Source organism: Myotis daubentonii, chromosome 16 (assembly GCF_963259705.1).
Source record: "Myotis daubentonii chromosome 16, mMyoDau2.1, whole genome shotgun sequence".
NCBI lineage: Eukaryota > Metazoa > Chordata > Mammalia > Chiroptera > Vespertilionidae > Myotis > Myotis daubentonii.
The window spans coordinates 47,922,616-47,948,188 of NC_081855.1; the positions used below are offsets into that span (position 1 = coordinate 47,922,616).

Here is a 25,573-nt window from a genome sequence, read left to right on the forward strand (position 1 = left end):
CCAGATGTCACTTTGCTGAACTGTGATTGCCTGCTGCCCCCTTGTGGTCACAGTACTAAAATGAGTATTTATAATAAATCATGCCAGGCTCATTGGGAAAAACATGAGATGCCACATGATTGATCCGTCTCCCTCATAAGTGGCTTTGGCTAGCAGAAAGACAGTTACACAAATGGAGATACCCACTAAGTCCAGTCAGAATAAAGCTTTCCCAGAGGAGAACAATCATATCCACAAAGGATAAATCCCCAAAGCCCAGTCAGAGTAACAGCTCTCCCCCCTAAAGCAACTGTCTTGTCTCCCAGGCTCACCTCTGAAGCCTCAATGGCCAAATCCATTTCCTCATCACAGACATTGGACCAGAATTCTATCCCTTGTAGGGCCACTTCATCAATATCACTTTTCATTGCTTCAATTGTGATCTTAAGAGAAAAAACATGGCAACGCAGGCCCCACATAAGTGCTGGTTCAAGTTAGACCCCCTCCTCTAACCACACAGACATTCAAGTTTCAAAAATGTAGATTTATAAAAGCTGTCTGAAGTGAAAGGTGGAAAAAGAAAACAGATTTTTAACAATATACTCTTTTTACCAGCAGCAACAGCCAAGCTTTCGTGGCGCACTACTAATGAACATAAACACAACCCTGGAACTCAAGAAATTGGCTTCATTTAATAATCGCAGGTAAAGAATTATAGAAATGACAAAACCCACAAAAAAACAAAGAAGAATGATGGGCTCTGCAATTAGCTACATGCTCAAACACATAAACTAGAAATACTTACTGCAAAAAGAGCAGGACCCATGTATGTCTCCATGTACTGATAATACAAGGACATTATTTTCACCAGATTCTGTAAGGCAGCCACTCGAACCTTTTACAAAGAGCAGATCACATGGTTTACCATTTCGTTTAGTTAAAAAGGCAATTAGACAAAAGTAACTACTTCACTCAAATGGGTCAATAACCTAAAAGGTCAAGCTAGGTACATTTGGGTTATCATTCCTCCATGTAATCCGTATCAGGACAAAACTCACTAATACCACTTAGACTAGATCAGTGGTTCTCAACCTTTTGGCCCTTTAAAAACAGTTCATGTTGTGACCCAACCATAAAATTATTTTCGTTGCTACTTCATAACTGTAATGTTGCTACTGTTATGAATCGTAATGTAAATGTCTGATATGCAGGATGGTCTTAAGGCAACCCCTGTGAAAGGGTCGTTCGACCGCCAAAGGGGTCGCGATCCACAGGTTGAGAACCGCTGGAGTAGATGTTACTTCAAGGGTCAAGATTAGGTTACAGCAATAGCAAAGCTGTTTCAATGGCTACACTGGAAAACAATCAATTAAAAAATTATTGCAATTAAGCAGCAAGGCGGATCAAAAACCATTTCTCCCCTAAACCCTTTTCAAGATGTCAGCTTCTAATATGTTAACTTTCCAAGTCCTATTCTTTCCTTTTCTTTAATGTTGAAGAAAAACTCTTATTGGTCAAACCTTATTTCTGAAGTCACCTGATTCTCAACATTTCAAACTACAATGCTAGAGTTGGCATTTACTAGGAAAGAAGACAAGACAGATAATTCAATGACCTCATACTTACCCTCGTATCTGGACACTGTGTGGCTTCACAAACCACCTGCATAATAAAGTGCCTTTCGGACTGCAGAAATAAAAGGGTGTTAGAAGAGTATAAACCATATATATGAAAATTGCTAGGCTATTATTTCAAGAAAAACCTTACTCCCTCCGGACCCCACACAATCCTGGACCAATCAAGCAGCTTTACCATGACACAGTAATAGCACTGTGAAGGCTATAGAGTTTGCTCCCAGTGTTTACTATATGACCTCCCTCAAAGGAAGTCCCACCCTAGCTGGTTTGGCTCAGTGGTTGGAAGGGTTTCTGGTTCGATTCCTGGTCAAGGGCATTTACCTGGATTACAGGTTTGATCCATGATGTGTGCAGGAGGCAACCATTGATCTCGTATTGATGTTACCCCCACCCCCTCCATTCCACTCTCTAAAAAAAATTCCTTGGGTGAGGATTAATAAAAACAAATAACGCAGCTACAGTAGGAAAATCTGTTTCTTTTTATTTAAAAATTAAGAGAATTCAAAACATCTGCTTTATTTCAGAGACAAAACTGGTTTCCTGAAAGGTGGCAAATCCACATCAAATGTGGCAAGATATAGGAGAATAGAATAATGAACTTTGCTATTGTCCTAAATCTTCTGAAATCTAAAAGGAAAACCCCTATTTTCTAAGCAATTAGAATTTCAGTTTGCTTTGGCCTTCTTTAGACCTCCCTTCTTTGTCCACTATAAAGCCAAGTAATGGCAAAAAGCCCAGCCTAAAAGTGCCAAAATATATACAAAAATACTTTTAGACCATATGATCTAGCAATTCCACTTCTGGATGTACATATAAAAGAACTGAAAGCAGGGTCTCAGAGATATATACACACATACACTCATGTTGAGAGCAGCATTATTCTCCATAGAAGGTGGAAGAAAGTAACCTGAATGTCTAGTGACAGATAAATGGATAAACAAAATGTGGTATACATACAATGGAATATTTCTTTCTGTTTTTATTGATTTTTAGAAAGGAAAGGAGAGGGAGAACAGACAGCTAGAAACATCGATGTGATGTTGAGAGCAGAAATTAATTGGCTGCCTCCTGTAGGCCCCTACTGAGGATCGAGCCAGAAACCCAGGCATGTGCCCTGACTGGGAATCAAACCAGCGACCTCTTGGTTCATGGGTCAACACTTCTGACACATGCTACAACATGCATGAACCCGACATTATACTAAGTGAAATAAAAGTCACAAAAAGACAAATCAAATACTATATGACCCACTTATATAAGCTATCTAGAATAATCACAAAAACAGAAAGTAGAAAGTTAAGTAATCATAGAAACAGAAAGTAGAAAGAGTGTTGCCAGGAATGGGGAAGGGGAAAACAGGCGTTGTTTAATGGATATAGTTTCAATTGCAAGATGAAAAAGTTCTGGAAATTGGTTGCAAAACAATGTGAATATACTTAACACTACTGAATTGTACACTTAAAAATGGGTAAGATGGTAAATGTTATGTTATTGTCTATTTTAACACAATTAAAAATAAGTAAATAATGAAAAAATACTTTCAGGCAAAATAAACTTTTTATATATTAAATTTCAGCCCTGACCGGTTTGGCTCAGTGGATAGAGCGTCGGCCTGCGGACTCAAGGGTCCCAGGTTCGATTCCGGTCAGGGGCATGTGCCTTAGTTGCGGGCACATCCCCAGTGGGGAGTGTGCAGGAGGCAGGTGATCGATGTTTCTCTCTCATCGATGTTTCTGACTCTCCCTATCCCTCTCCCTTCTTCTCTGTAAAAAATCAATAAAAAATAAAAAAATCAATAAAATATATTAAAAAAAAAAATTTCAAAAGCACCTTCCTCAGGAGGTATGAAACGGCCCAATTTATTTTCTTTTTTAATCTTCACCCGAGGATGTTTTTTAAAAATTGATTTTATAGAGAAGGGAAGGAGAGAAACACCAATGAGAAACATCGACTGCATCACACCCTAAGTGCCCCAACCTGGAATTGAACCCACCACCTTTTTGGTGCACAGGAGGATGCTCCAACCAAGCCACAGTGGTCAGAGCTGAAAAGCCCTAATTAAGGGGGGTGAGGGTGGGGATTCCCGAGTACACTTTGTACTGAAAAAAAGGAAAAGCCTAAGCTTAGAAATCCTTTAGGTCACATTATTCCCAAAGCCTGATGAAAAATGGCAAACACTATTCCATGGCAGCCTCTCACAAATGTTAACTAGAAATGAATGCCTCCATCAACCCTGGACCTGGGAATCAACCTTGGAACCATTCTCATTCAAGAACTGCCTATTGTCATGTAAAAATTAACAACCTTGTTGCCCAAACAGTGGAGTCCCACCCCAGCCTACTACTTCCCCATGTAATCCTTGTTCTACCCCATATTAGCAGCTGGTTTATGGGGGGCTACAGAGCAGATTTTTGTGGATCACCTGCTGCTTTCCCATATTGCCGGCAGTACTGGAATAAACACTCATAGATGATTTTAAAAACAAAACGGTTCTTTCTAAATCATAAACTTAAAAAACTTTCATTTAACTCTCTCACTTCTCACCCTTTGAACTTACCTCTTTGTCAAAGTTAGCTTTGGTGAACTCCAATGAGTTCAGGAGTGCGTTAGTAGCTGCTAGCTTCACATTATTACTAGGCTCTTCTTTCCTCATCCCCTGAATTATGGCAGTCAGAATCTCATTGGATTTATCTTGTAGCTGCTCTGGGTCCTGAAACGAGGAGAAGCACAGTAAATATAATAATGAACTCATGACTAATCTGCCGTCTTTTTAAGTGTAAAATCCACTTGAGTGAGGATAATGACTTTCTCTGATCTCTCAGCACACGTTTCCATTTAGGGACAAAATATCCCAGCAGCCGGTAGTCCTAAATTGATCCGAAGCAAGTTGAACTTATCAACTTCATCTCTGACTTCTTAGCATGATTCTGGACATGAGGTAATTTCCATTCCCCCGTCCTGTGCAAATGGAAATGGCAGTGTGATCCCTCCCCCTACGCCCAGGTCACCTCTCCCAACTGAAGTATAGCTTCAGAACATCCGAGGGTCCAGAATCAATACCTAGGCACACATCTAGGGAGTCTAAGCCCATGTCAAGTGCTAGGAGCTGCTTTGCTTCAAGTCTGTGTATCAAAACAGACACTCCCCCAAAACACATACAAACCTCAGCCACCAAGGGTGGTAACTTCAGCAGCACCAACAGTCCTAGGAAGGCTGCATTTAATATACTGTGCTGTGGCTCCAATGACTAAACCAATTACAAGAACTGGCAAACCGTTTCTATAAACAGTCAATGAAAATGTAACAGCACCCATGGTACACTGAGGATCCTGAGGAAGGATCAGATCAGGATGCTCCAAGATAAAGAATATCCTTAAAAGTCCAGAATCTATGTCTCTCCAAACACATGGAGTTTTTGACCCTCAAGTCTCTTAATTTTAGAACATGATTAACAATGTGAGGATATGTTAATTTAGGAGTCTAAATTAACAAATAAAGCAGTTCTACTTTCAAAACACTTTGCAGTAGCTTGGTTTCCTTTATAATATTGTAAAGATCATCCTAATATATGCATGTAGCAACTAGATGAAATCATAGTTATGTACGTTAGATAACATGAGACAGCACTTACGATATCTTGGCAAATGTAACCAATAGCTTCCAATGTCGACTCTTTCATGTGCTCTGTGCTGTTGGGATTTGTGACATTGGCCACCAGCTGAGGAATGAGTTCTGGCCACTGGTTCACTGGGATCTCTGCACAAGCAATGCCAGCCACACACTGCGAGGCTGAACTAGGCCGGTAGGTTTCTGTGCCCAAAGTCTGCAAAACCTGCAAGCACACACATACACCAAAAAACAAGATGAAAGATTATTAATTTCTAATACTATTTAAACACCTCATATCCATCTCTGAGTTTTCTATAACACAAAAAAGAAGAAAATGGCATATACAGTATAAGTCAGTTGTCGGAAAAAGAAAAAAGAAAAAAAAAGCCAATCTCAATACCAATCCCAGCACAATCAACATTGCCTCAGACCTCAGAAAAACAACAACAAAAAAACCAACCCCTACTTCCAAATGGAATTCTCCTAAGCCAGACAACTCATTTCAATGGTTCAATGCAGTAGGAAAAAAAGCAGCACTGAGAAAAGAGATAGCATTAAAAGGCGAAAGAGATGACAAAATTAGTCTTATATGTTCCTTGCTGGTATAATGGAAGGATGCTCACAGCTTTGTTTTGTGTAAAGGGTGGGAATTTAGGATGAAGGTAACTAACTCTGGGGCACTAAAGTGGATCTGATTCCTAATCTAAACTGATTGAAGGAAGAGATTTTCCCACTCATGAAATGTGGAACACACCTTGTCTTCTAGTCACTGAGAATTTAGCACCCTGGATGACTTTCATAGTAACATCATTAAATGCAGACATAAAGTTACTGATGTTACCAATACCTAAGAACCAATCCTTATTTAACTTACAATCTGAAAGGATTTGATCTGTTTCCCCCCAAAATCAAAGAACTGTTCTCTCCACCATCAACAGGTACCAAGTACTAGTCAGATATGCCAATTAAAATGAAATCCACTTATCATTAAACATATCTTGTTTGAAATGGTATTCATACAAGCATTTATGTCATGGGTAAAGGCACATGTATAGACAAAGGCTGAAGCCACAATGGATCCAGGGTTAATTATTACCATGATCAACTTATTTAGTCAATGAACTAAGAATCACCAGTCCACTCAAAAGGCAAACAGTAAACTGTTCCTGGCATGAACACAGGACAAAGAGTAGCTGCCAATTATACAGGCCAACTCTGCTGATTGGGTCAGATCACCTAATATCCTGCTTTGTGGCTAATAATGAACTCCCCCCATCTTTCCCCTCATACAGTATACTCCCATCAGCTCTACCCAATAAACAAACAGTTCTGATTCTAAATAAAGGTTTTGCTCTCTAGGGCTACTAAAGCTAGAGTGCACTGTAACAGAACTAACTGTATGTCAAAAGTCTAAGGGAGCCCTGACCGGTTTGGCTCAGTGGATAGAGTGTCGGCCTACGGACTGAGAGGTCCCAGGTTCGATTCCGGTCAAGGGCATGTACCTGGGTTGCGGGCACATCCCCAGTAGGAGGTGTGCAGGAGGCAGCTGATCGATGTTTCTAACTCTCTATCCCTCTCCCTTCCGCTCTGTAAAAAATCAATAAAATATATTTAAAAAAAAAAAAAAAGTCTAAGGGAAAGTCCAGCCGGATAGCTGAGTTGATTAGAGTGTCATCCCAATATGCCGAGGTTTTGGTTTGATCCCTGGTCAGGTCACATACAAGAATCAACCAATGAATGCATAAATAAGTGGAACAACAAAAATTGGTGTTTCTCTCTCTAAAATAAATAAGAGAGTAGGAGGGGTAAAGATGAATTGTCCAAAATGATAGGGGTTGAACAGTCATTAACCCAAGTCTGACCAAGAGCTCCAGTCCAGGGTGCCTTTATACTATTACACTGCACCATCTCCTAGAACAGCGGTCACCAACCTTTTGGACTTCACGGACCATCAGTGGTTCATGGACCACCGGTTGGCGACCACTGTCCTAGAACATAAGTAGAGAGTACTGAACCCCATCTACCTTTACCTTTTCTCCTTTTAAATTGCTTCAAGAATTGCTATTACTTCAGGTGATTTAGAGGCTACAAACATCCAACTCTGGAGTACTAAAAGTTATGTTTTAAAAAAACTAGAGGTGACCCTAATGATAATAGGCAATAACCTGAAATAAGAAAAATAAGAAACTAGTTCTCAATTGTGTCCAAGACCCAGATTTCAAAAAATAACCACCAGTATTGAGAAAGCATTAATTGCAAAAATGTGCTGCTGCTTCTTTTTTTTTTACTTCAGAGGAAGGGAGAGGGAGAGAGAGAGAAACATCAATGATAAGAGAGAATCATTGATCAGCTGCCTCCTCCATGCCCCCTACTGGGGATCCAGCCCAGAAACCCGGGCATGTGCCCTGACCAGGAATGGAAATGTGACCTTCTGGTTCATAGGTCAACACTCAACCACACTCAACCAGTGAGCCACACTGGCTGGGCAATAATTGCTATTTTTTCTTCTTCATGCACAAGGGCTCAACAAGTTCTTACTCAAATTTCAGAAAAACTTTTGAGTCAAAGAGTGATGTGACAAAAAAATAAGTCAGGCCCTAGCCAGTTTGACTCAGTGGATAGAGGGTCGGCCGACACACTAAAGAGTGCCAGGTTTGATTCTGATCAAGGGCACATGCCCAAGTTGTGGGCTTGATCCCCAGTAGGGGGCAGCGCCAATCAATGATTCTCATTGATGTTTCTCTCCTTTTCTCTCTGAAATCAATAAAAATTTATTTTAAAAATAACAAATAAATCAGTTACAGTTCTAATTATGTCTTTTCTCAATTTGGGCGCTACAGTATAGGAATCAAGATTTGCAGTGATTGCCTTGACCGGTTTGGCTCAGTGGATAGAGTGTCAGCCTGCGGACTGAAGGGTCCCAGGTTCGATTCCGGTCAAGGGCATGTACCTTGGTTGTGGGCACAGGAGGCAGGAGGCAGTTGATCGATGTTTCTCTCTCATCAATATTTCTAACTCTCTATCCCTCTCCCTTCCTCTCTGTAAAAAATCAATAAAATATATTTTTTTAAAAAATGTTTTGCAGTGATTGATGAAATAAACATTTATATCAAACTGCTGAAGGGTGGATTAAAATGTTACTACATAAGCAGACCCAACGTGCATAAAAATAGTTCTATATATTTTAAAGACTATACAAAATAAGTTGCCTTTCATAACTTAATTCCTTGTCATGGATATATCCATGCCAGACTGGAGAAAGACATATATAACGAGGAAGAGAACTTACTGCAAAAAGGGGCATTAATTTACCTAATGCTGATACCTAGAACCAAGAAAATGGCAAATATGACGTGCATAACCATACCTGCTCAAGTACACACACAAGAATCCCCCACTAGTTTTCCCTCAAATACCAAGGACCAATGATGCGTGACTTACTCACACTGTGCCTTATATATGTAGAACAGACAGTAAAAAAAAAAGCTCCATTATTTTTTTTTTTAAAGCGAAACACATCTGTCCATATATTCCAAATCTTTTGCTACATCTAAAAATATGAATTTCTAATACAACAATAAAAAGGTCACAAGAAGCCCTTGCTGGTTTGGCTCAGTGGATAGAGCGTTGGCCTCTGGACTCAGGGGTCCTGGGTTCGATTCCGATCAAGGGCACATGCCTGGGTTTCAGGCTCGATCCCCAGTAAGGGGTGTGCTGGAGGAAGCCAATCAATGATTCTCTCTCATCATTGATGTTTCTATCTCTCTCTCCCTCTCCCTTCCTCTCTGAAATTAATAAAAATATATATTAAAAAAAAAAAAAGCCACAAGAACTCCATGATGCAGAATAACAAGGTACACTCAATTTTCCACAAAATCCATCAGCCTACTCTAAATTCCTTGATCAAAAGCCCGGTGTTTCTAAAGGAAGTTTTTCATAATTTGCTAAATATTTGATCAAAGCACCATTAATGTCAATCTTGTTTCATAAATTCTCTGGGCTTCAATGGCCCAAGCGATGATTTAATTCACCTGACTCCACATAGTAGCATGCCTAAGCCACCGAACAGCGAGAATTGTCTACGGCAGAATTTCAACAAGAGCTGGGTGCTGGCTGACTAGAAGAACCACTTGGGAAGACAGGTTAAAAAATATCCCCGAGTCTCACACTCCAAATCAAAATTTCTGGAGGGAGCTTGAAAACATACTAACAAATTCCTTAAGTGCTTTGGCTAATCCAAGTTTGGGAACCATCAATTTGTATACTACAATTCTCCAGAGAGTCTACAAATTCTGGCATCTAACTCAAGTTTCCCAAACTGCTGCAGTCTACCTCAGTTATCTTAAAAGAATTCCAATCCATTAATGGGAACGGACAAGCTGAAATGAGACAAATCAAATACAATTTTTATCCTCAAGTGAAGTTTAGGTACCAGAAACCTATTATACCATCAACTCTATCCCATGCAAATGATAAAAGAACTGACAATAGATTTTTCTTGTTCCCTATGCTACATAACCAAAAAGAGACAAAAGTTACTTACATAATTCTTGACTTCCCGTCGAGCATTAGCATCAATTGCAAGCCACCTCTGCTGATATTGTGCCTTGATATCTGGATCTTTAGATGTCAAAGAGTTCTTGATTTGTAGACCTGCTGCAACTCTGGCAACTTGACTGTTTCCTGGATTTGCTAGCACTCTGGACAGTTCCACAAGGAAAGTGGGCTGTTAAGAAAGATGCACTGGTGAATGAATATATCTCTTGGGAATTCATTTGAGGAAAGTTTATGAAGCATCAAAACACTGGGGAAAACTTAAATTTTTTAGGACATATCATAATGCCTCAGAAAACTCCAAAATATCTACTTCAAGACTCCTGTAAAAATGTTACATTAAGGAAGTCATCCATCTACTCACGCAGCCTCAGCATTTAACAAGTTACAGATTTTCCTATTAACATCATTCTTAGTGCCCAAATCTTCACATTAGATCCCCCAGAATTAAAGCAAGTTTGACAATTTCGTAGCCAGAAAAAAAATTTTTTTTTTAATGTACCTACAACAGTGCCTGTTACTCAATACTTATTTGTTGAATAAATGAATATGTTATGACAGGGTAAAAAGTAAAAATTTTTTCTAACTTAAAAAAACAACAACCACCTTAGTCCAAATGGAATGACTCTCACGAGTGGCTTATGATCTCATAGAAGCAGATAATCTTGTATGAGTGTGTATTCCTTATAAACCTAAAACAGGCTTAGGAAACAAGCCCTCTATTTTAGTTGAGTGTTCGTCAAGTGGGGAACAATGATAGGGGGGGAAATGACAAATGCTTAGAAATTGTCATGGTAAATCTGTCAAAGCAAATGACTTTATATTTAATAGCCAACAGTTAACACACTAACGGCTCCTATACACTTCGGACTTGAGCTGTCCACTAAACATAGTGGATTCCCAAAAAGCACAATCTTTTCTAACACAGAACCCCAAAACTACTCCCCTTTGTTTTTAAAAAAATGTAACACACAGTCCTTTACCCTGCAAAAAGCTCTGTCCAAAAGCTTTTCTTTCCCTGAGAAGTTAACAGGAAAAAACAAAAGCAGAGCGTTTCTTACCACCACCAAGTTCTGCAATCACAGAAGACAACTCCTTAAATTATTTTATTAACTACATGCAACTAAATAATGCTAGGAATTACATAAGAGGCTTCTTGCAAATTAGCAAAAGCAGGAACAGGAATATACTCCACATGGAAATACTATCAATCTATACCAGTGGGAAAAAATCTGTTCTATGGAAAGTTAAGGATAAAAAAGTAGTAATGAAACCTATCACATAAAAGGGCAAAAAAAAAAAAATCACTCAAGAGCGGTTTGTATAGAATAGGCCTTTTCACTATTTTCTCCTTACATGATCTGTCTAACTAATCCAAATAAATACATTTGGTTAGTGTTATTCAGACTTATTACCTATTACCTTTCAAAGATGTCAAGTATGAGACACCTTCCCCTCTGCTCTCCATTCCAACAGGAGAGGGACACCAAAGAGAAACACGACCGGCACGGGCTATTTCAACCCATCCACCCCACGTTTTTATGCAGAAGTCCAGCCTCTAGGGGACTTATCTTCATTTTTCCTGTACCCCTTAAATGTGAAGTTATGACAAACGAGGAACTTTCCTCTGATTTCATCTGGAAACAGGCCCCATCTTAAGGGTGAGCCTCCGCCTGCTGTCTGGATACACATTCTGTACTCATCGAATTAATTAAAAAACAAAAACCAAAAAAAAAAAAAAAAGGGAAAGGAATAATCAGGCAGGTAAGGCAGAAATATTGCCCGGAAAGGGTCAAGAGGCATTCGGGTGCCAGACCGGTCTCTGAGGACACACACCACGGGAGAGAGGAAAGGGGAGAGCTCGGAGAAGTAGGTGCAGAGAAGCACCGGGGCCACGGGGCAGGAGGAAGCCGGCCCGGGTCAGAACTGGGCGGGCAGCTGGGCCCGGAGCCTCCACATGGCCCCTAGGCCCGGCTCCCCCACCCCCACCCTTGCTGAACACGCAGCGCGGCGCAACCGAACTTCGCTTCCCTCCCTCTTTCTCCCTCCCGCGGCACCGCCGCCCTCAGGCCGCGCGGCGATTGGCCAGCAGTCACCCCGGCGCGCCGCGCCATTGGCCAGGCGCCGGGGTCCGGGGCGGGACACACCCACCGGCTTCCCGATGGCGGGGTTAGGTTGGACCGGGTGGGGGAGGGAGGGGGACGGGATGGGGCGGGGTGGGTTCCCGAGGCCTGGGCCTCCGGGAGGGCGGGAAGGCCCGCACGCAGGAGATGAGGAGACAGAGGGACGGGGGCCGGCGGGATGGCACGCACCAGGTTTTCCACGGCCGCACGCTCCAGGAACTTCTGCGCCGCTTCCAGTTCCAGCCGATCTGGGGGGAAGGAAAGTGGGAAAGGGGACAGGGTCAGAGGAGCTAGGGCTCCCCTTCCCCCCACCCAATCACCTCAGCCCGACCCCCGGCCCCCGCGTCCTACCCGGAGACACGGTCTTCTCGAGGATGGTGATCAGCTCCATGGCGGAGGTGGCAGCGGCTACTCCTCCTAAGACGACGGTCCGGCCTCTGGGGCGGCGGCTCTAACTGGGGATGGGGGTTGGGGGTCGGGTGGGAAGGGAGGGTGGGGTGGGGAGCGGGGGTCACCACCAGCCCATTCACCGGCTCCCTCTGGTTAGTCGCCCTGGCTCCCTTCCTTCCTCCTTTCGCCCGTTCCTCCCTCCCAATTTGCTGCTGGCGGCGGCGGCGGCGGCAGCTGCTCCTCTGGCGGCGGGGGAGGGACCCCGGGGGCAGCTCAGAGCGCGGCTGGTGCTCGGGTGGCGGAGGGAGAAAGAAGGAAGGGAGGCAGTCAGTGAACGGCGGCTCGCAGGGAGCGAGATGGAGGGAGGGAGGAAGGCGGAGGGATATTCGGGCCGGACCTCTCCGCGGCGGCACCGCGCTCCGCGTCGATTGGCTGCTGCCGTGGCCATGCGGAGCCCCCTATTGGCCAGGCAGTTTGCGTTGAAGGGCCGCCCGGCATCCATTCGCCCGCTGCTTTCAAGTCCCGGGTTGGTTGGGCGGGCAGCGGAATGGGGTGCGTGGATTGGCCGAGCGCAGGAGAGAGCTGGGTGCTGATTGGGCGGGCTTGGTAAAGGCCTCGGTCTCAGACCGGCTGAGCGCTGAGAGGAGAGGGGACCTCGGGCAAGACTCCGGGCCCGCATGATTGGCTGGGGTACTAGACGTTGATAGGCCAGGGCGCCCGGGAGAATTGGGGAGAAGAGTTCGGGGTCGGGGCCTCGGAAAGGCGGGAGGTGCCCCGCCGCTTCAGGAGCCCGGCGCGGGGCAGGATGGGACGCCCCCGGGAAGGGGCGGAGCCGTGTCCCGGCTGCGGTTGGGGAAGCGCCGTCCCTCGGAGGGGCGTGTTGAGGGTTTCGCGGGCTTGAGCGGGGGGTTGGGGGCGGGGGGTGGAGGGCGTTAAAGGCTTGCACCGCGCCCACAGGAAGCTGCTTTAATGGCTGGGCCTCCTTGGCAGCGGGCTCGCGGCAGGGCAGGACCTTGAAGACCACGCGGTTCAACTTCCAGTTTGCAGATGTGGAAACGGAAGTCCAGAGAGGGTATGCCACCGGCGCAAGGTTACACAGCTGGTTAGTGGCCTGCTCGGGCCTGGACCCCCGCGCTCCGGACTGCCCTTGGCCTTGCACCCAGCTTCCCCCTTCGAGGAGGTGAATACTGATCATCACTTCCCTTAGACCTATTTATAGGATTTGAGGCCGGTGCTGTTACAAGCTCTAACTCACATGGGTGGGTATTCGAATTCCTCTTAGATCTCCACCCACATGTACCAGGTACTTAAAGGAATAGAAATGTTTCATCCTGCACCTGAAGGTGCAGAAAGAATCGCGGTTCTTAGCCTTTTTTTTTTTTTTTTTTTTTTTTTTAGTTCTAAGCTCTGGAAGGAACTAATAATGAAAGCCTTCCTTAGTAAAATGCACATAAAGGAAATGTGCAGTTTTTTGGGGTTTTTTTTTTTTACTTCCCCTGATATTGTTACATGGGCTGCACGTGAAGAATTGTCTGAATTGTTACATTTTTCACCATATTGCTTTAGGGTTCATTGGATGCAGGCCGTTTATAGAACTCTTGATCATGAGCTTGAACTTGTGGAATACATTGCTCTACTCTGGCCATACTGAGGAAACTAGGAGGAACTCTGTCCTCACTGAGGTGCCATCTCATAATTAGGGAAGGTGGGCCAGCTACCTTTAATCAAGAAAAGAGGAGGAAAAGTTCTTTCTCGGCCAGAGAGAATCACTGCCCTTCTGAAGCAGAACTGGACCGCTTTCCTCACCCCGTGCTGTGACTAGGTGATTTCCGATGGCTTCGCAGTTCTCACCCCAGCCTTTTGCTTCATCTGTTAACTGAGGGAGGACTACCCCGTGTGTGTAACTTCGTTAGTAATCAGTGAAGGTTTAGGGAGGTGACGCCCATGAAAATCTTTGAATTGGCCTTATGTAGATGACCCAGACGCCAAGGGATCCACAATTTTGTCTCCAGGACAACTTTCTCCTGCACCCCTCGCCGCGGTTTGCCAAGCCGCCGCCTCTGCTCAACATCAGTCGTGATAATACCAGTGAAGGCAAATGGATTTTTAAAGTCACTGGAATAATACGCTGGGGAGATAAATGTTTTGCAGCAAAGTTCCAGTCAAACATAAGATCCGAGAGAAATAATTTTAGTCCAGTTGAGGTTACTGGTGCTGCTGTCCAGTCCTGTCTAACTCACACACTCCTGCGTTCAGCAGGTGCTCGGGAGGCACCGCAGTGAGTGAGTGCACACACCCTCTAGGCACTGACCACCTGGGTTCATCCCAGCCCATCTCGGCCACGTCCCAGCTTGTGTGACTTAGTTCGCTTATATATAAAATGCTAATTTACCTACCTCAAAAGGCTTCTGGGCGTTCTTATGTGAGTTAATAGATGTTAAGTGCTAAGAACACAGCCTGGCGTGTTACATATGTTACATACACATTGACTATTCTCTATTTAGCATGTATTTTGGACTAAGCAAGTAGTTCTTGGTCCCTGGCTGATTCGAGAAGCTAATCTCACAAATAAATGTCAACGTAACAGATACCAAGGAATGCTACAGTCAGGGGACTCAAGAAAAACTTAACTGAGAAAGGGAAGAGAGTTATTCAGGTGGAGCAGAAAGGAACAGTATGTACAGAGGCCGAGGTAGGAGAGTGCTCGGAGATTATAAGGAACTGCAAGAAGGCGGGGCCGCGAAAGCAGAACTAGGGGTTGAGATAAAGCTAGGGTGTTGAATAGGGAAAAGGCCACCTGAAACCTTGCATGCCACTCAAGTGGTTTTGTCTATGTCCTAAGAGCAAAGAGCAGCTGTTGAAAGGTTTTAAGAAGGATAGCGGTTGCCCTAGCGGCCCAGTGGTCGGCAAACTGCGGCTCGCGAGCCACATGCGTCTCTTTGGCCCCTTGAGTGTGGCTCTTCCACAAAATACCAACTTCTGCGCATGGGCCACAAAGTTTCAATCGCACTGTACGTGGCGCCCGCACGTATTTTGTGGAAGAGCCACACTCAAGGGGCCAAAGAGCCGCATGTGGCTTGCGAGCCGCAGTTTGCCAACCACAGCCCCGGTTTGGCTCAGTCGATAGAGCGTCGGCCTATGGACTGAAGGGTCCCAGGTTTGATTCCTGTCAAGGGCATATGTAGGGGCGTGCAGGAGGCAGCCAATCAATGATTCTCATCATTGATGTTTCTATCTCTCCCTCTCCCTCCCTGAAATCAATAAAAATGTATTTTAAAAAAAGGATAGTGGTTGTAATATGAAGAATAGCCTGGAAAGGGGGAAGAGTAGATGCAGGGAGACCATTTAGGAGGCCATTGTAATAATCCAGATCAGAAATGATTCTTGTAGGAAGGAGAAGGGTAGGAAGAATAGTGGAAATAGATATCAGAGTTAATTGAACTCGGTGACTGGAAGAAGAGGGAAGTGCACTGGTACCTATTAGGATGCTATTTGCAGTATCTCCCAAGTGGAAGGAATCAGAGACCATTGTTTAGCAGAGTGAGGAGAGGTACGTAGGAGGCTTCAAGTTGTATTTCTTTTTCTTTTTTAAAAAATATATTTTTATTAATTTCAGGGAGGAAGGGAGAGGGAGATAGAAACATCAATGATGAGAGAAATATTGATCGGCTTCCTCCTTCACACCCCGTACTAGGGATTGAGCCCACAACCCGGGCCTGTGCCCTGATGGGGAATCGAACCTTGACCTCCTGGTTCATAGATTGACAGTCAACCACTGAGCCACACCAGATAGGCTCAAATTTCATCTCTTAACCTCTCTATGGAGTACATGGATTTTGATTTGTTATTCTCTAACTTTTTGAATGTCAGGAATATTCATGTCTGGTGAACAAAAAACTATGAAATTAAGAAAGAGAAAAACTGAGTTTCACTCTTTTATTTTTTTTTAATATATTCTATTGATTTTTTACAGAGAGGAAGGGAGAAGGATAGAGAGTTAGAAACATCGATAAGAGAGAAACATTGTCTACGGCCATACCACCCTGAACGCGCCCGATCTCGTCTGATAAGAGAGAAACATTGATCAGCTGCCTCCTGCACACCCCCAACTGGGGATGTGCCCACAACCAAGGTACATGCCCTTGACCGGAATCGAACCGGGGACCCTTCAGTCCGCAGGCCGACGCTCTATCCACTGAGCCAAACCGGTTTGGGCCTGAGTTCCACTCTTACTCTGCTACTTCCTGCTGTATGATCCTGAGCAAGTTCCTTAACCTTCTGGGTCTGGATCTGTGAAACGGGTTGCCTGAGCAAAACCGGGAGCCTCTCTGAGGTGCTTGGTGCAAGTTTCTTGTGCCAGGAGGTGCTCCCAGTATATTCAGCAAGTGAATTCGTGATCAGCTGTGTTTTCCCTCCCAGGGTGATGTCCCCGACCACGCCCCTCCAGTGGGGAAGACTAAACCTGAGGCTGTTTCTTCCTGAGCAAGGCTGACCTCCTTGGCCTCATTTGCGATTAGGAAGAATGGGAGGTGACTATGACTTTTGGAGGACTGAGTGCAAGAGAGAACATTCACAGAATGCTCTTCGTCTTCAACTCCCGTAAGCAGAAAGACCATTATTGTAAAAGAATTCTCTAGTTTTCCCGGTCTCTTCCCTTTGCTCACTAAGCTCTAGCCTTTCTGTTCCTTGGACACTCCATGATTTGTGAGTCTGAGGACATTGGTATTTGCTGTTTCTCCCATTATTCCTATCTCAGATTCAGATGTCACTTTGTAAGGCCTTTCCTGACCAACCTATCTAAGGTAATTCCCACAGCTACTCCATGACAGGACCCTATTTGATTATCTGCAGAGCATCTCTCAGTACTTGAAATTACCTTTTTTTTTTTTTTTTGCTGTCTCCCCATAGCCGAATGCAAGTTCCATGAGAGCAAGGATCTTGTCTGTGTTATTTGGTGCTTAACATTGTGCCTCACACATAGTAGGTGCTCACAGATTTGTTAAATGGAAGAAGTATCTATAACTAAGCTTGCAGCATGTCCTCGTGACCAGTGAGAGGTGACCGTCTAGCTTTGTTAAAGGCACTTTATAAGTTTGCCTTCTTTCCCAGTGTTCCACTTGTACCTGTGGTCCGGTCTGTCCAGCCAGATCATATCCCCTGCCTGGAGTTTCTTCCTTGTCCTCTGTCTTCAAGAATGGACTCTTGCCTGGCCAGTGTGGCTCAGTAGTTGAGTGTCAACCTATGAATCAGGTGGTCACGGTTCGATTTCCAGTCAGGGCACATGCCCGGGTTGTGGGCTCGATCCCCAGGGGGAGGGGTGTGCAGGAGGCAGCCAATCAGTGATTCTCTCTCATCATTGATGTTTCTATTTCTCCCTTTCCCTTTCTCTCTCTGAAATCAATAAAAAAATTTTTTTAGAGTACTCTTGTTAATTTGCTCATTCAACTACAATAACTTACTGTTTCCCTCACCCTCTAGGGCATTTCAGATATGACATGGAATGATCAATAAACAGGTAGTTATTGATCAGAAGAAAATGTTTAATTATTATTATTTTTTTTAATCCAGGAAAAGGGATAGGGAGAATGTTTGAAGGATGTAATGGCCAGGACCCTGCAGCACCGGCACAACCAAACCTCTATGAACCATTTCCTGAACTCAGGTGATGATTCTTTATATTGTATCCTCCTCCCCAAAGCAGAAAGGGACTGAGTATGGGAGCATAGATAGAAGGAATAATGTCAGAGCATAGAGATGAAAGCCTCCTGAATTCTAAGCTAGCAGGGCCTCTGAGAGAGGTGAGGGAGGTGGAGCAAATTATTTAATGAGTCTTACTCCTGCCCCTCCCGTGTTTACCAAAGAGCTTGGAGACAGACCAGGCACCCTGAGCCACTTTCTCCTTTCATTAATTCAGTCCTCTTTTATCCTCTCTCTTTGTTCTTTTTATGATTATCAAAGTAATACATGCTTCTCACTGGCAAAGTTTTGAAAAGCATCAAGAGTTAAGCAGAAATCACCTGTAATGCCAAATTATATCCACCATTAAAGTAATTGGTATATTTTTCCCAACAAATTTCAAATTTAAATGAAAACCAAGGTATTTACCTTGTAACATTTTTGTCATCCCTCCTCAAAATGTACTTTTAAGAATTTTAAATTGGTTCAACTCTATCCGGTTGCATTAAGAAATAGGGATGAACTAAATATTTGAACTGGCTCTGGAAGGCATTTCACACAGAGCAATGCAGAAAAAAACCTTTTAACTTTGGCTTAACCTTTTTTTAAAAAGTGCCAATAGAATAAACTAAAATGGGAAAGTTATTGAAGTATGCCCACTGGGTCACCAAACCTAAAGCTCCCGAAGGCCTGTTTTCCTGGCCAGGTGTAGCAGGGAATCCTCTATTCAGGCCAGGGCTCTTCTCTATTTCAGTTCTTTTTTTCTTTATTTAACTGAATACGTACTCAGTTTCCATTATCTGCTTTGTCATTTTGGGGAAAACCCAGCTCTTGTATGTCTCCATTATTCTCACACCTTCTACACTCAACACCTCTGACACCAGAATGTGTGGGGTTTTCCCCCATCAAACAATTCTCTGACCCCAGGTGGGTGTCCAAATTTTACTCAATTCTGACACTACCTGGAAATAGCCTCAGATTCCACAGGTTAAGGGCTCAGTCCCCTGAGACTGCCCCCCACTTCAGATGCGCATCACAAGTAGTGGGCCCCCAGGTTACCCACAACCTCTGTCTGACTTGGCTATAAATGAGATGTCCCTTTGACCCCTTCCTTGGGTTCTGCTACAGCGGCTCACAGAACTCGGAAGCAGTTACCTACATTTACCAGGTTATCAACACTAATAAAAGAGAAAAATGGTAATTGGCGTACGAGCTACCCGTTTCATTGGCTAATCAGGGCTATATGCAAATTAACTGCCAACTAAGATTGGCAGTTAACTGCCAACAAGATGGCGGTTAATTTGCATATGTAGGCACAATGCAGGGAGGTGAAAGGGAAAGCAGGAAGAAGCCCCCTGCCTCTGACAGTGATCGGAAACCCAGGGGGGAGCTAAGACCTGGGGGGCAGGGCAAAGGCAGCCCTGGGGCCGCCTTTGCCCTGCCCCCCAGCCATGATCAGAGAATCAGGTGCCTTTGCCGCCCTGGCCAGTGATAGCAGGAAGTAGGGGTGGAGCCAGCGATGGGAGCTGGGCACGGTCGAAGCTGGCAGTCCCGGGAGCTAGGGGCCCCTTGCCTGGGCCTAAAGCGGAGCCCACGATCGCAGGGCCACTGCAGCTGCGGGTCCCCGCTGCCCGGGCCGGACGCCTAGGCCAGAGGCGTCAGGCCTGGGCAAGGGGCCGATCCTGCGATTGGAGGGTGATGGGGGTCAACGCCTGAGGGCTCCCAGTATGTGAGAGGGGGCAGGCTGGGCTGAGGGACACTCCCCCCCACACACACACCCAGTGCATGAATTTCGTGCACCGGGCCCCTAGTTAAAGATATAAAAGATACAGATGAACAGCCAGGTGAAGAGTTACTGAGGGTGAGATCTGGGATGGTCCCTAGCACAGGAGCTTCTGTCCCTGTGAAGTTGGGGTGCACCGTCCTCGCAGCTCATGGCTGTGTTCATCCACAGGAAGCTCCCCGAACTCCCTGCTGTTGGAATTTTTATGGGCGCTTCCTCTTGTAGGCACGAGCAGTTATTAACTCATTTTCCAGGCCCTCTCCGCTCTCTAGAGAAGTTGGATGCGGCAGGCCGAAAATTTCAGCTTCTCACTACGGCTCGGTCTTGCCGGTGACCAGCCCACATCCACTACCCCCCGAAGTCGCCTCAGAACAGAACATGCTCCTCGTGCTCTTATTGTATGGGATGTACAGGGGTTTTAGGAGCCTGTGTCAGCGATGGAGTCCAAGACCAAATATTAGCCCTCGCCTGTTTGGCTCAGCGGGTAGAGTGTCAGCTTGCGGACGGAAGGGTCCCGGGTTCAGTTCCAGGCAAGGGCACATGCCCAAGCTGTGGGCTCGGTCCCCAGTAGGGGGCATGCAGGAGGCAGCCAATCAATGATTTTCTCTCATCATTGATATTTTTCTCTTCCTTCCTCTCTGAAATTTAAAAACAAAACAAACAAAAACACACCAAATATTACATCGAGAGAGGCCCCTAGCGTTCTTACCACTTAGGAAACTACGGGTTTTAGGAGCTCTGTGCTAGGAACTGGGGACAGACACTAATACATATTTTTTTCTGTTATTTCACATCTGTGTGCGCACACATCTTTTATCCCCATAGACTATAGCTCAGGGTTTCTCAGCCTTGGTGCTACTGATATTTTGGACCAAATAATTTGTTTTTGGGGCCTGTCTTGTACATTGCAGGATTCTTTATAGCAACATCCCTGGCTTCTACCCACTAGATGCCAGTAGCAAACCCCTCTCCTGACAAAAAAAAATGTCTCTAGTTCACCCTGGCTGGTGGGGGTCAGTGGTATAGCATCAGCCCAAGCACAGGAGGGTCTCAGGTTTGATTTTCAACCAAGGCACGTGCGGGAGGCAACCAATCAGTGCGTCTCTCCCACTGATGTGTTTCTCTCCCGCACTCTGCCCCTTCCACTCTCTCTCAAAATCAATGGAAAAAATATCCTCCAGTGAGGATTAATCAAAAAAAGGAGCAGATGAGAACCACTGCAATAGCTCCTTGAAGTCAGAGGCCTTGTCTTATAAATTCTGTGTCCCCTAAAATGCATAGCACAGAGTGAGCATTTTTGTTGTCCAAACAGTACCATTGCCTCGTGAAAATCATTGCTATTATTTGTAAAGCTCACACTCTTTGTACTGTTCTAAGCTCTTTACATTTATTAACTCATTTAATCCTCACAACAACTCTATGAGATAGGTACTATTCTTGTGCCCTTTTTAGAGGCAAGAAGCTAAAGTTCAAAGAGGTTAGGTTAGTTGCGCCAGTCACCTCGCTGGGGAGTAACACTGGGATTTGAACCCTAACCAGGCAGTCCAGCTGCAGAATCTGGGCTCAACCATCTTGCTACTTTTAAATACAAAGAACAAAACTCAATTTGTAAAATAAGTCAGACATTCTCCATTGGTCGACAGAATTTGCATAGGCAGACACATGGTAAAAAATGAAATTTCCTTTTTGACAGAATAGAGCAAAGCATTTTGCAAAAATCTCCTGAATTGTTTCAGTGGATGCATCATAGTCTGTAAAACTAACATAACCAGTCCTTTATTGGGCATTTTGGTTGTTGCTAATATTGTATCTGAAACATTATAATCAATTGTTTATTGCATATAAGTTATACTTCAAAAAATGTATCAGCCGAAACCGGTTTGGCTCAGTGGAGAGAGCGTCGGCCTGCAGACTGAAAGGTCCCAGGTTCGATTCCGGTCAAGGGCATGTACCTGGGTTGCGGGCACATCCCCAGTGGGGAGTGTGCAGGAGGCAGCTGATCGATGTTTCTCTCTCATCGATGTTTCTAACTCTCTATCTCTCTCCCTTCCTCTCTGTAAAAAATCAATAAAATATATTTTTTAAAAAAATGTATCAAACATGTAAGGATACAGTTTGATACATTTCGACAAATGTATAAACCCATGCTACCACCAACAATCAAGATGTAGAACAGAACATCTTAATCACTTTTGTTCCTTTCTGGAGTGGTGTACTAAAGCTGGCTAGTGTCCTGGTACCAGCTGGGAGAATCAGTTATGTACATTTCTCAAATCTGCATTTAGTGACATCACATTAGTAGCTCAAAATTGGCCAAGGTGGGAGTATTTACACCACAGAAATTGATCAAGTGTCACAAACCAGGGCTCTCCCCCCCGCTTTTTTTGACCCCGTATAGTCTGCCTGCATCCCCTGCCCTAGGCCTTCACCATTCTATTGCTTGTGTAAAAAAATTTTTTTAATATATTTTTATTGATTTCTGAGAGGAAGGGAGAGGGAGAGAAACATCAATGATGAGAGAGAATCATTGATTGGCTGCCTCCTGCATGCCCCCTATTGGGGATGGAGCCCCCAACCCGGGCATGTGCCCTTGACTGGAATTGAACCCAGGACCCTTCAGTCCGCAGGCTGATGCTCTATCTACTGAGCCAAACTGGCTAGGGCTAAAAAAAAATTTTTAAATAAAATATGATAACCACTAACTTCAAAGGGTTGGAAGATAAAATTAAATATCCTAAAAAAAAAAAAAAAGCACCCTGAAAAATAGGCATTAAAATATTTTTTAAAGCTAGAGGTAGCCTAGGAGGTCTAACATTTAACTAAGGAGAGTTCTAGAGAAATAGAAAATTGAAGGGAAGGCCATCACTGAAGGAATAATTCAAGAAATAATCTCAGACCCAGCCACAGCCACGGTGGCTCAGTGGTTGAGCATTGACCTATGAACCAGGAGGTCATGGTTTGATTCCCGGTCAAGGCACATGCCCTGGTTGTGGGCTTGATCCCAGTTGGGGGCGAGGGGTGTGTGTGCAGGAACTAGCTGATCAATGATTCTCTCTCATCGTTGATGTTTCTATCCCTCTCCCTTCCTCTTTGAAATCAATAAAAACATTTGAAAAAAAGAAATCATCTCCAAACTGAAATCATCTCCAGAATGAGAGGCCCACATAATAGATGAAAAACAAATGAATTTCAGATCAGTGCCGAACCAGTTTGGCTCAGTGGATAGAGCGTCGGCCTGCAGACTCAAGGGTCCTGGGTTCAATTCCGGTCAAGGGCATGTACCTTGGTTGCAGGCACGTCCCCACTGGGGGGCGTGCAGGAGGCAGCTGATCGATCTGACTTTCTATCCCTCTCCCTTCTTCTCTGTAAAAAATCAATAAAATATATTTTTTAAAAAAAACAGATCAGTGAGTACATAGAGGGAAGTTACTAAAAATCTTCCAGAGAGAAAACACAGGTCACATAAAAAAGAGCAAAGGTCAGAGTGGTACCATGCTCCTCAGCCATACTGAAAGACAGTGGAGGAATGCTTTCAAATTATTACCTATAATTTTAGGAATTAGCCAAATTGTGAATTCACTAAAGTAAGCACATTTTCAGATGTCTGAAATCTTTTTTTTTTAAAGTATATGAAATCTTGAAAATTTTACTTCCTGCCCATCTATCCTTTCTCAGGAAACTACTGGAGATGTGGTGCACAAAACGAGAGAATAAACCAAGAATCAGGAAGACATGTGGTCCTAGAGACAGGATATTCAACATAGGTGAGAAATGGGAGAGAATCCCCAAGATGATGACCACGGGAAATCCTAGGGTGACAGACGCCTGGCCTAGAGAGTGATCAGTCAGGATTGGGGCAGGAGGACAGAAGGCACCAGAATGGATGTCCCCAAGAAATAAAATGAGATGAATAGAGGAAACATGTACACTTTGGGTGATAGTGGAGAATAAATTCATTATAGGGACATGGAAAACTAAACAAATAAAAACCAATTTGTTATTAATAATTCTAAAAATTTGATTTTTTTAATAAACTGAAAAAGAAAGAAAGAAAGCTTAATTATAGAAGACTAAATAACTTGGCTGTGCATGGTCTTTATGGAGGCATAATTGTGTAAACAGTATATGGATGGATCTCCCCTAATCCCAGCATCCTGGGCTTGCTCCTTGCAGTCTGCATTCCAGCCAGCAGGGGCTGGCTCCCTGTTCTAACTATTCTGGGTTTCTTTTGGTTAAACAGGAATTGATTTAATTACATTCTATTGGAAAATTAATACATTAAGAAATTGTTGAATTAAAATATCAATAACAAAAATGGGTCTAAGCAAAAGGCTGTGGACAAAACTACACACACACACTTTGCCCCCCCATTTTTGTACTAAACACCCGTAAAAGATCGTCTGGAGCTTTAAACTTGCGTCTGCTAACTAATTGGAGAACTTTGATTTACCCAAACGATATATACCCAACCTTCGTCCTCTTATGGGGAAGTTAAGTTGTGCGTATTTGAATCCAGCATATGTTAGATTGACCCTTACCACATTATATTGCAAGTTTTTTGTGTTTGTTTTTTTTCTAGTTCCGTTTTCTTTTTATTCACTAGCCTGTTCTCAGTTCAAGAGCAAGTTCCTGTTTTTTCCCTCTGCAAGGTTCTGGCACCTAACACAGACAGACCTTGGCTCTCCTCTCCTCTCTTCTCCTCTCCTCTCCTCTCCTCACCTCTCTCCTCTCCCTTTCTTCCTTCCTTTCTTCCTTCCTTCCTTTCTTTCTTTTTTTAATCTAAGATTTATTGAGTAACCACAGAAACCACAATTTGAGATGGTGACCCCATCTGATATTTGCAGGGCACTCAGTTACTCACCCAGCACTGTCACATCTGTCTGCCTGACGCTGACACTGGTGTTTTTATCGCCTCTTCCACCCTCCCATTTTGCAAAGAGGACCTGAGTTCCTAAGAGTGCCTTGCCCAAGGTCACACAGGTCAGTCTTGGAGCAGTATTCAGGCCTTCTTACACCCAATAATGCACATATACATTTGTATTTTTATATATTTATGTTTGTGTACAGGAAATATATTTTAATCCTCACCTGAGGATATGTTTTTATTGATTGTAGAGAGAGAGAAAGGGGGAGAAAGAAAGAGAGAAACATTGATGTGAGAGAGAATATCAATCAGTTGCCTCCTGTATGCACCCCACCTGGGGATTGAACCTGAAACCTAGGTATGTGCCCTGACCAGGAATTGAACCCACACCTTTTGGTGTATGGACAATGCTCCAACCAACTGAGCCACCTGGCCAGGGCACATTTTTATGTCTTAATTGAAGTTTAAAAAGTTACCATTTTAACTGTTTTTAAGTATATAGTTCTAATGAACTGTGTTAAGTATGTTCACATTATTGTGCAACAGATTTCCAGAACATTTAATTTTTAAGTTATTTTTTTAAATAATTTTTATTTTTAGCCGAAACCGGTTTGGCTCAGTGGATAGAGCGTCGGCCTGCGGACTGAAAGGTCCCAGGTTCGATTCCGGTCAAGGGCATGTACCTGGGTTGCGGGCACATCCCCAGTAGGAGATGTGCAAGAGGCAGCTGATCGATGTTTCTAACTCTCTATCTCTCTCCCCTTCCTCTCTGTAAAAAATCAATAAAATATATTTAAAAAATAAATAAATAAATAAATAAATAATTTTTATTTTTAAATTACAGTTGACATACAATATATTAGCTTCAGGTGTACAACTCAGTGAATAGAAACCCACATAACTTATGATACTTAATAAATCCAATACCCATCTGGCACCATACATAGTCATTACCATA

The 25,573-nt window shown here is 43.8% G+C and overlaps 1 protein-coding gene and 1 long non-coding RNA gene across 5 annotated transcripts in view; one reads left to right on the top strand and one right to left on the bottom strand.

The window, feature by feature from the left end:
- KPNB1 (karyopherin subunit beta 1) overlaps nt 1-12,615 on the bottom strand; it is a 29,191-nt gene extending 16,576 nt beyond the window's left edge. For both annotated transcript variants that reach the window (XR_009449315.1, XM_059670779.1), the window contains exons 1-8: nt 12,254-12,615; nt 12,092-12,150; nt 9,769-9,951; nt 5,248-5,448; nt 4,174-4,326; nt 1,606-1,665; nt 785-874; nt 312-422 (exon numbers count right to left, since the gene is read on the bottom strand). Coding sequence is in view for 1 of the 2 variants with exons in the window: in XM_059670779.1 (XP_059526762.1) it covers nt 312-422; nt 785-874; nt 1,606-1,665; nt 4,174-4,326; nt 5,248-5,448; nt 9,769-9,951; nt 12,092-12,150; nt 12,254-12,293 (897 nt within the window). In the remaining variant the exon portion in view is untranslated. The remainder of the gene's footprint in view (nt 1-311; nt 423-784; nt 875-1,605; nt 1,666-4,173; nt 4,327-5,247; nt 5,449-9,768; nt 9,952-12,091; nt 12,151-12,253) is intronic.
- A 165-nt stretch (nt 12,616-12,780) lies between these two features.
- Nucleotides 12,781-24,419, top strand: LOC132218908 (uncharacterized). 3 transcript variants are annotated; one of them, XR_009449317.1, is made up of 4 exons: nt 12,781-13,472; nt 16,712-16,821; nt 17,861-17,954; nt 23,427-24,419. It is a non-coding gene; the product is annotated as an uncharacterized LOC132218908 (long non-coding RNA). The 3 variants fall into 3 exon arrangements; XR_009449318.1 differs by lacking the exon at nt 16,712-16,821 and having other exon boundaries at nt 12,781-12,982; nt 13,250-13,472; nt 23,427-24,415; XR_009449316.1 differs by lacking the exon at nt 16,712-16,821 and having other exon boundaries at nt 23,427-24,415.
- Nucleotides 24,420-25,573: the final 1,154 nt, after the last annotated feature.